We start from the raw sequence: 10,807 nt of genomic DNA on the forward strand, positions 1-10,807 counted from the left end.
TAATATATAACTTTTAATAATTATTGTACCCGCGATGTAGAAAGATAACGCGATGCGGCTTTGTAATCTCTTGCTCCGGGCACAACAATATTTATATTTTGTCTATTTTGATGCTGGATGCTGGAATATAAGGCAATTCTATAGTTCCTCGGTTCCCAGACAGATGTCGCTACCAATTATTGATGTGTACAGTCATTTTTATAATGTAGCTATTTGTTTTTACATTGAACACAATGAACACTGCTATTGTTATATGAAAAATAATTTTTATTTGATTATATTACCGTATGTAAACTCTTGACACTGCTAAGTACGTAATAAATTCTTATTTTACATAATCAATATCAAGGAATAATTTAAAAATACTTGCTAATTTTTAATTATGTATAGTTGCATTGGTGGTAGTGATGTACAACTTCAGAAATTCAAGAAATCTCTAAGGAGAAATATTAGAAATTTAAAAATTAAATTTTATTTTTAAATAGAGCTTATTTTCTTACCCAGTTGAATTGTTGAATTCAGATACATGATACATAAAATTAGAAATATTCATTGAATTTTAAAATATATTTCAAACATTTAAAATAGGTGTACGGTCATGGGTGGATAGGCCATTTTTGGCCTAGCAGGAAATTTTAAAAAGGGGTCTCACATGAAAAAAAAAGTCGCTCGTACAGTATGGTGTATGGTACAAATTTTATTAATTTAAATATTTTGTCTTTAAACATAATCAATTAGTACAGAGGTAATAATGTAATAATGATACTGAATATTTGCTCGGTTGTATAGCATTCATATTTCGTAGTATTCCTATTTTATCATAACGAAACTAATGTTAAATAAAAACAAATGATAGAGTTTTTGTCTTGGTAATTAACCAAAAAAAATTAATTTTCTCCATTAATAGGCGGAGGTGTTGTCAAACATTTAGAGAGGCCATCGTTTTATTTTAGGGGGGGTGGGGCGACTAAGCAATATGAAATGCGGGACTAAGCAATGTGAAAACAGTACCTACGGCTCCCATGTAGTGATTTTCAACGGAAAAAAAGGCCTTCATTTTAAAAACAAAGTTAATGTTGTAATATTATAGTATTATACCCCTGATGATCTATTATAGCCTATAGATACTATAGTTTAGGATGACCATACCCATACGTCCTGTACTTTTATAAAGGATTGTCCTTTATTTTGTTCCTGTATCCTGTTGTCTTGACAAACATCTCTCGGGAAGTCAGCAGGCTTTTTGTCCCGTAATTTTTTAGTCTGTCCCATATTAATCCCGTTTTTTGCCTTACATACTGTTAATTTATAATTTTTAAATTTTTTTTTTAAATCGTTTTTTTACTTTATTTTTGAACGTCATAATAGAATATAATAATATAAGAGTCTATAATTTTTAGTTGTATATTGTATTTTTGAATTTTTGGGTTTTTTGTTGTTACCATAATATACCTGATTAAATAATAATAATAATAAATACTTAGTTTATTTATTACATTATTATACATTTTTGTCCTGTATTTTATTTTTTTAAATATGGTCACCCTAGTTGCAATACAGTGGAGTAGTTAGAACTTAGAAATTTAGTTTTGACGTTTTGAGGGTTATTATGTTTTAAGCAAAATTTTTAAGCCTCATACAGTATCTTATATTTTGTCATGGCTGTAGTCATAACTCATATCACAAAATAAATAAAATTGAATGTATTTGATTGTTCATGATGTAACGCCAGGTATAAGTATAATACCACAGAATAGATTTATTTACTTATTTATTTATCTATTCTGTGATAATACTATAATAGTATTAACTATTAAATGAATACTATTATTAATACTTAATAGTACACTACCGAGTCCTCTGGATTCTGGAAGCGCTAGCATTGTTCTATGCCAGAAATGAGCTTGTTTTTGTCATGGCTACATCCTATTAGCCATGGTTGTTGAGTAATTTAATGAGAACATGATAACATTTTGAGATTTTGACGTCATTATAAGTCTATAACATGCAGGATTGTTGTGTAACCATATTATTTTGTTTATTTATAATCGCGTTGTTGTCGACGACGAATTTAAGTTTGATAACGCCACCGCGGCCCGCGGCATATCAAGAAATGAGAATCTAGTTTAGAGATATCAAAATATTATGCCCCTCTATATAGTGTACGAATGTACGATACAACGATTGACTTTCTCACTGGCCTCGGTCATAAGTCATAACCAGTAACGGCAGTAACCACTCTTGGAGGCTTTTAGTGTCGATCGGGTCGCAATTACACTTCGTCCGCCCCCAACTCGGCCGTCTGGACTTGATATCAACCGTTTATTTCGTCGTCTGTGTCCTTCCTGTCCGTGAACGTCATTGATCACACGTGTGAAAACATGAGTGTCGACATGGTGGAAGACGGTCAGGTAACAATCATAATTGATAATGTCCGACAAAGTGACTTTTACTTAATAGTACCTATTAAAACATATATCTCTCGTATTATGTACCATTGATAGATTAATACAAAAATGGCGAATGTGAGAGGATTTTGATGTTACCAATGTTAGACAATACTCTTAGTTATATCAATTGAAATTAGATATTAATATCATTTATTTCACTATACCCTGCTGACCTGGAAGCAATTAGCAATAAAATACACTGAGCAATCGTTGAAATGAGACTAGTTTAGAAGTGTTAACATGTGTAGTAGGCTGAAGGATTGATATTATAAATTTAGTTGAGTAATCATAAATAGTTATACACATACCTATAAGGTATGACTATGATAATACAGGTTCAGGATAAATGTAAGATTTCACACATGTCTGGGATTTATGTATATTATAACTAGGGCTGGGATTTTAATGCCCTAAAAACCCCCGAAAAATGTCCTAAAAAAAATGCTTTTATGCCCTAAAAACCCCCGAAAAATGTCCTAAAAAAAATGCTTTTATGACCTAAAAACTCTAAATAATGCCCTAAAAAAAACCGAAAATGCCCTTAAAAATTGCTTTTATGAACTAAAATTTTTACATTTTACTTTTGGCATTTTTATATTAAATTACCAAAAAAAATTAACCTGAGTAATAAAACGGTGTTAACCACGACAAAACTCGTACTGAACGTCGAACGATATCATCGGACGTCGATTTTACCGATTTAAGATTATTTAACAGGAAATGCGGGTAGAGGTTACTCGATAATACTCCGATAATGGCGACAAACCGATAATATAATACTAATTACGAGTACCTACTTATAATCTGTTATATTTATTTAAAAACCATGTTGGTGTAAAAATCTTAAAATAAAATTTCAAATTCATGCACTTGGTTTCCAAAAACTCAAAAAATGCTCCAAAAACTCTAAAATGCCCTAAAAAATTAAGAAAATGACCTAAAAACTAAAAAATGCCAAAAAATGCAAAATAAACTTTCTTATTCTTATTCAAATGTACATAAAACAAATTTGTGACAAGATGAGCATTGCACAGTAAGCTTTGAAAAACAATGCTAAGTGCATCGAAATCCCAGCCCTAATTATAACGATGAAATATAAATATTTTAATGGTGGTAACTATGACCAAATTAAATGTAATGATGCTTGTTTGTGTTTAGGATGAGGAGAATTCGGCATACGGTAGCTGTGAGGGTCCAGATGCCATGTATGTCAAACTGATCTCAAGTGATGGGCATGAGTTTATTGTTAAACGGGAGCATGCTTTGATGTCGGGCACCATAAAAGCCATGTTGAGTGGGCCTGGCCAGTTTTCAGAAAACGAAACAAACGAAATCCATTTCAGGGAAATACCGTAAGTGGCAGTGGCGTTGACCACTATATAAATGTGTAATAGAGTACTTTTTAAAACAAGTCTAAACAATTATTTTTTTTTTATCTTTAGTTCTCACGTTTTACAAAAGGTTTGTATGTACTTCACATATAAAGCTCGTTATACAAACAGCTCAACCGAGATTCCAGAGTTCCCTATTCCACCACAAATCGCTTTGGAACTTCTGATGGCAGCCAATTTTTTGGATTGTTAATGTTGAGTAATAAAAACAGATATTTACAAACTATTAAAATTTCAGAATTTAAATTCTTAATCTAAATTTTTTAAACATTCTTGTATCCATTATCTTGATACTTTAAATATAATTGGAATGGTAAATAATAATTTATAGTCAATATTATTTAATGTAACTATATAATATGTGGGCACAGATTTACATAAACTAATGTTTTCTAATTGGTTTCTTTATTATTATTTTTTTTTGTTCGACAATTTCATTATTACTATACTTTTTGTATTAATATATATATATATTTATGAATATTTATAGCTATATTAAATTTTGTTGTTTTTTTTTAATAATTTAGTTATCTATAATGAACTTTATACATTTATTTACTGACAAATAAATTTAGTATGACATTAATTTGATATTTAAGTGTGCCACATAAATAAATACTCTACATAATACAAAAAACAACTTCTTTAATCACCAATTTTAAATATATTATATTTTTAAGCACTAAAATATTATACTTAAAAAAAAAATAATTGAAAAATTTATCAAATTTCAAAATGTTATTAATAAGGTAACAGGTATATAGTAGGTATTTAGTAATGATTAGTGCCCGGAACTTGATGACCTAAAAATCTTTAAAAAAATGCACTTAAAAAAATATTATGACTTATAAACATTAAAAAATAACTTAAAAAAACGACCACAAAAAACAAAAATTTCTTTATAATTTAAAAAATAAAAATTATTGTATAAATAATTTTAAAAATTTTGTTTTACAAAATTATAATTTTACATAATGGTTCTTATAAATTTATAATTATTATTAATTTTATTTTTATACATTAAATATGCTTTTATTAATTAAACAATTAAAATTTAATTTATGTTTTTACCTTTAAACAATAAATGTGTTATACTGAACGATTAAAGTGTGCTTAATATTTTCAAATAAAACAGATCAGCGATAACACACGTGTGCACCAGGCCTAACATAGTATCTGCCAATAGTTAATTAAATAATCATAGATTGCGACAACAAACGATGAAGATAATGAACGTTGATAATCGACAAGGTAACGGAAACTGAATATGTGTTACGATAAAGTGTAACATTCAACTAGAAAAATGCAAATAACTGTAAAAAAAGTACAAAAATTAATAAAATGCACCAAAAATACTAAAAAATGACTGTAAAGCAATAAATTTCCTAAAAAATGCAAAATAAAAATTGTACCATTAAATTCTATATTCCATGAATCAAATTTCCGTAAAGACGAGCCTCGTATATAAGCATTAGAAATTTAGAAAAAAAGATGCAAATGCATCAAGTTCTGGGACCTAGCAATGATATATATATACTTTTTATATTGAGCATAATCCATAAATTAGATATAATGACTAGTATCATTTTGTTCACATACTTTTGGAATTCAAAAGTATATAATGGTATATTATCAACATGTGACTATGTTGGGAAAATGGAATTATTGTTATATAATATGTAAAAATATGTGATATCAAGCTGCTCATTTTATTATAAATCAATGGAAACAAATCTATCACTTGTCTAAATCAAATTATTTAGTCAAAGTAAAAACTTTTATTCACATATTATAAATCCAAGCCCTAGTAATAACAATTAGTACTTAATTAATATAAATACCTTTTGTTGATATTTTAAATCTTAAAATGAATGGAAAGTTAAATTTTAAATAATACATGTTAGTTGTTAATGTATTATATTATATTATTTATTCAATAATTTAGAAATGAATTAGGTTTAATTTTTACTATATTATAGCATATATGTACATTCTAAATACTAACATAATTTTACATACCATGAAGTTATATTCATACCTTGCTGAAGCCAATTAATTATAGAATTTAAACGTTATTGCTCATGAGCTGACCTGGTAATATTATATTGTCGTAAAAGTAATTATTTATGATTTAGGAATGAATTAATTTAGTATAATCTATAATAAATAATATAACATTTAAAATGTTTTTTTTTATTTATACAGCCATAATTATAATGTTATCACTGACCTTTAAAATGTCTGTTACTTTCTTACCCTGTCACTATTACTAATACTTGTATATAGCAGAATTCACGTAACACTAGTTGACTTCAGAACCAATATGTTTACTTAAACAAACAATAAAGTATCAATACATACAATCAAGCATGTACCAACTGGTTAACTAACTGATCAACATGGAGCCTAAACTATTAAAGCTATATGAATTATGGACTTGCAAATAATTATTAAGTTCCAGTAATTCGAAATTTAAAAAAATACATGAGAATTCTAACATGCAAGCAATGACTGATTAGAAATAATTTAGATCCCATCTGCTATGAAAAATTAAGTTTTGTTGTTATCTCCATCTTACAATGTGTAGACCCTAAATAATGATTAAGTATAAGTCTGTGATCCGGTATTACCCTAAAAATTAGACGTAAATGATTATCATTTTAATTGTGTTTATATTTTATTATGGAATGGTGCATATTGATGATCATTGTCATTATTAAAGCAAAATAAACACAATGGCATAAGTCATGTTAGAAATAAATACAAATATAATTAGTGCTACTGAATGTTAAAGATGTAAAATATTCTATTTTTTATTATTTCATCTCTATCAATCAAATTCTTAATAATAATCTGTTATATTACCTACAGATTGTTTGATGTGGACATTGCATCAGGGGCGTCATTTCAGGTTTTTTTTTCGGGTGTGTGAAGTTTCAAGCAGGCCATTTTGAAATTTCAGTATTTCACCAGGCCATATAAAAATAGATATACATACGTATTATGTATATTATCCTGCATTCAATTATTTCCATACATTATAGACCGGTTATTACAATTTGATTTTAATCATATAAATAATTGTGCATCCGTGGCTCGTGCATTATTTTAGGCATCAGCAAGGCGCAGGCCAATATTGTAACATTCTAAAAGTAAGGGGTGCAACCGTGCACCCTGCCACCCCCAAATGACGCCTCTGCATTGCATATACATCAATATAATACTGAATATATTACCTTATTATTTAGTCATTTGTCAAAAATATTTTATTTTTATTCTTATATCAGTTGTTCATCTTTAATAAAATCAACTTCTAAAGAATTTTTAATTCTATCTTGTATTTTATTCAATGTTATTGATACATTGTGAATATATTTAAGTATAGGTGTAATCTCTCTAAATTTTAGGGTACCGAAGTGTAATGACAATTGTTTGGATCATAGAAAATTCTTTAATTTTTTATAAAAAGGTCAAAAGTTATCGTCATTACCCCTATATTTTAATTATTATTGATCTGTGCCGTAACTACCCTCTGTGGCGCCTTTAGTGAATTTTATTTGGCACTAATTTTTGTTTTATTTCATAGGTATAGTTTTTGTGTAAATGTAATAATTAGGGGCTGGATTTATATGAAAATGCATATTCTTGTACAATTGTCGTTGAATAATTTTGATATTTGATTATAAATATCGACGTTTCGTTATGTGTAGACTGTAGAGCCTAGGGTTATTATTTTTTTTTTTGCATATTTTTGCAGTTTCGAAATCAGCGTTGAAAAACACGTTGTTTTTTTTAAATCGAAATTAGTGAGGTGCGTGGTAAAGTGCATTTGTTCCGTCATTTTTATACATAATATATAAATATATTGTTAATTTCACTTAATTTGTAAAAAAAATCATTTTGCATATTTATGATATAAATCTGCATATTTTATAAATTTTTTTGCATATAAATACGGGCCCTATTAGTAATATTACACTCTTTCGTGATAATCAAAATACTGTTTTTAAATAATTGAGTCTTAATTAATTGGTCAATTAGCTAATTTTAATTTCAAAAACAATAAATATAAACCAAAAATACTACTATACTGATAGCGTGGTAAGGCGGTGTCTGATTTACTGATGCCTGATATTTGGACCACGGTTGTAGCGTTGTAGATAATACATCAACAACCATCTACAACCGTGATTTTGTGATGTTGTAGCTTGTAGCACGTTATCATCACCGGGTTGGCGGGTTGCGTTGTTCTGTTTGTAATGTTTGTATTCTATTTTCTAATTTTCCATAGCACTAGCGCCAATTCATGATAAATTAAATGTATTTATTTATCATGCGCCAATTATAGCATATGGGCATTTGAGCAACAGCTGAACTAGACGTGTTAGACGCTAGTGAAGTAGTGAGTGTCCCCCGTAAAGTGAAAACTGTCCAGCCACCAGTGATATTGCCTGTCAATAATAATATTATAATTGTTCTCGTTATTGGCCGGAATATTTCACCTCGAGTTTTGGTCTTTTGATCATCAAACGGTCCCGAGTTTTGATCGAAAAACATGATCGTCGACGAGGTTCAAGAGGATGAGGTACCTAATAGAATTGTAAAATATATTAAAAATGTATTTGCTAAATTATACTGTAAACTTATTTAAGATATATTTGTAATTTAGAATGGGTACTGCAGTTGCGACGGTCCAGAAGCTTTGTACATCAAACTTATCTCGAGTGATGGGCACGAATTCATCGTCAAGCGAGAATATGCTTTGATGTCTGGCACGATCAGAGCCATGTTGAGTGGTCCTGGTCAGTTTTCAGAAAATGAAACAAATAAAATCCACTTTAGGGAGATACCGTAAGCAATAACAATATTGTTGGACAGACAATACCAGAAGTGTTGATATTATGATTTCCTCTTGTTTAGCTCACACGTGTTGCATAATGTCTGTATGTACTTGACATACAAAGCTCGTTATTCAAATAGCTCTACAGAAATACCAGAGTTCACCATCAAGCCACAAATCGCTTTGGAACTACTGATGGCCGCCAACTTTTTAGACTGTTGAGTGTGTTTACTGCCCATATCAAAAGATTATTACTTATTTGTATTTCAAAAATAATAAGATTTCAACTTTAAGTTTATATAACTATCATCTAGTCTATCCTTCATTCTTACCTTTATAAACAATTTTTCTACTAAATAATAAAAGTAACAACCACATAAAATTATAATATTATAGTATTGTAATTATAGCATTATAAAATATAGCTCAAGTTTAGTTTTAAAATACTTTTTCAAAATGTTTTTTTTATATATCATAATACAAATGAGTTTAATTCTATTACTTGATTTATTATTTAATTCCTATCTTAAGTACACCATTTAAATTATGTCATATTAATACATTTTAATTTAAGATGTTGCTGAATTTTAATTCAGATATATGAACAAAACAGTAACTTTTCCAATTTAAGGCTTTATTTTGTGTATTTCATAAATGGTGACAAGTCCTTAAGTTTTTTGTTTTAAATTAATAATATTTGTTATTTGAATCTAGATTTTCAAGAAGTTAAATAATTTAGCATATTATATCAAGTAGGTAAACATAAAAAAAAAAAAAAAATAGAGAACCTAAGACCTAATCATCAAAAAAAATACCTGGTATTTTTAATTTGTTAATTTTTTTATGATATTATGTAATAATAGCAGTATAAGTGGTGTATGGACTTGAATATTTCTTATAAATAATGTGCAAAAATTTCATTTTTTAGCATTAAATAATTTAATTTGGTCTTGTAAATGATGTGCAATAACTAACAAATAATGATTTTTTAATATTTTTTTTAATTACCAATAATATTCAAAAACGATCATAAAGTAAAGACTATTTGTACTTAATTTTTTGATGAACAAAAATGATACTATCGAGCGAATCTGTAACAATTTTGTTTTTGCTACGAAGTATAATGAAAATCACTCACAAATCACATCGCCTAATGAATAAAAATTAAAAATGACTACTCCCCTAAACATTGAAGTTGGAGATGCCGATTGAAGTTGTTCATCATGTGACATCCTTCTTTCAATCAAACATATAATGAAGAAATGTCATACCTACACTCGGAACTAATGCTAAACTTCTTGAAATAAGAAAAGCTATTAGAATCTCTTGATCACAGAATATTGTCTCTCACAGTCACCATCGACTTCATCATAAAAGCAAATCTACAAAACAAATTGTTAACTATAGAAATGCACATACTCTTTTTCCTAATAATTTTGTTTACTAGCAAATAGTACTCTCTTAATTCTCTTTATCTTTCAATCATTAGAATTAAGTCTACTCAGTAAAATAATATTTGTTTTGCGATGACCTGTGTTATCTTGGGTATTTTTATTAATAACAATTAAATAATAAAATTGGATTTATTGTGTAACTAGCTATCTAATTTAAAATAAATTCAATAATTTATATCAAAATTTCAACTCTGTTTATATTTTAATGGATATAATATGGTTGTGAATAAAAATACCTAAATTTCTATTAAAATACTGTTGTTTATGGAGTCAGCTATCTGCAAAAAAGATATCTACCATTTATTAGTATTTTGTTGTAGTTTGCGAAACTTGGACTCAAGTGCAAGACAAAAAAAGTTTGTAAAATGGTTAGTTATAACTCTGGAGAAGACTACTTACTCCATATTAGCTGGGCTGCAAGGAAAAGCAATGCAGAAATTCTAGAAATGGTAGGAGAGAAAAGAATTCATGTATATCGAAGATCACTAAAATTTTGGAATAGGAGACACCTCATAAGATAAGATTCCTTCTAGACAAGCATATTGGAATGAAGAATCATTGTTTGAAAGGAAGGAGAAAACCGAGTAAGAGATTTATAGGAGAGATGGTTCAATGGTAGAAATGACTGAATGCTAACATACCCACATATAAAGACCAGCACCAAAGAGAAAT

At 28.3% G+C, this 10,807-nt stretch overlaps 2 protein-coding genes across 3 annotated transcripts; both read left to right on the forward strand.

The window, feature by feature from the left end:
- The first annotated feature begins 2,006 nt into the window (after window positions 1-2,006).
- Window positions 2,007-4,427, forward strand: LOC107162387 (elongin-C). The gene is made up of 3 exons (XM_015509261.2): window positions 2,007-2,411; window positions 3,609-3,802; window positions 3,893-4,427. The coding sequence occupies exons 1-3, from the start codon at window positions 2,382-2,384 to the stop codon at window positions 4,032-4,034; spliced, it is 366 nt and encodes a 121-aa protein (XP_015364747.1). The 5' UTR covers window positions 2,007-2,381; the 3' UTR covers window positions 4,035-4,427.
- Window positions 4,428-8,054: 3,627 nt separating this feature from the next.
- On the forward strand, window positions 8,055-9,179 carry LOC107162391 (elongin-C-like). Of its 2 annotated transcripts, none has more exons than XM_015509263.2 (3): window positions 8,055-8,441; window positions 8,511-8,692; window positions 8,762-9,179. In XM_015509263.2, the coding sequence occupies exons 1-3, from the start codon at window positions 8,397-8,399 to the stop codon at window positions 8,901-8,903; spliced, it is 369 nt and encodes a 122-aa protein (XP_015364749.1). In that variant the 5' UTR covers window positions 8,055-8,396; the 3' UTR covers window positions 8,904-9,179. The 2 variants fall into 2 exon arrangements, with proteins under 2 accessions (XP_015364749.1, XP_015364750.1); XM_015509264.2 differs by having other exon boundaries at window positions 8,058-8,426.
- The last annotated feature ends 1,628 nt before the right edge of the window (window positions 9,180-10,807 follow it).

This window comes from Diuraphis noxia, unplaced genomic scaffold, assembly GCF_037042655.1.
Source record: "Diuraphis noxia isolate RWA-SAM2 unplaced genomic scaffold, SU_Dnox_SAM2 contig0005, whole genome shotgun sequence".
In the NCBI taxonomy this organism is placed as follows: Eukaryota; Metazoa; Arthropoda; class Insecta; order Hemiptera; family Aphididae; genus Diuraphis; species Diuraphis noxia.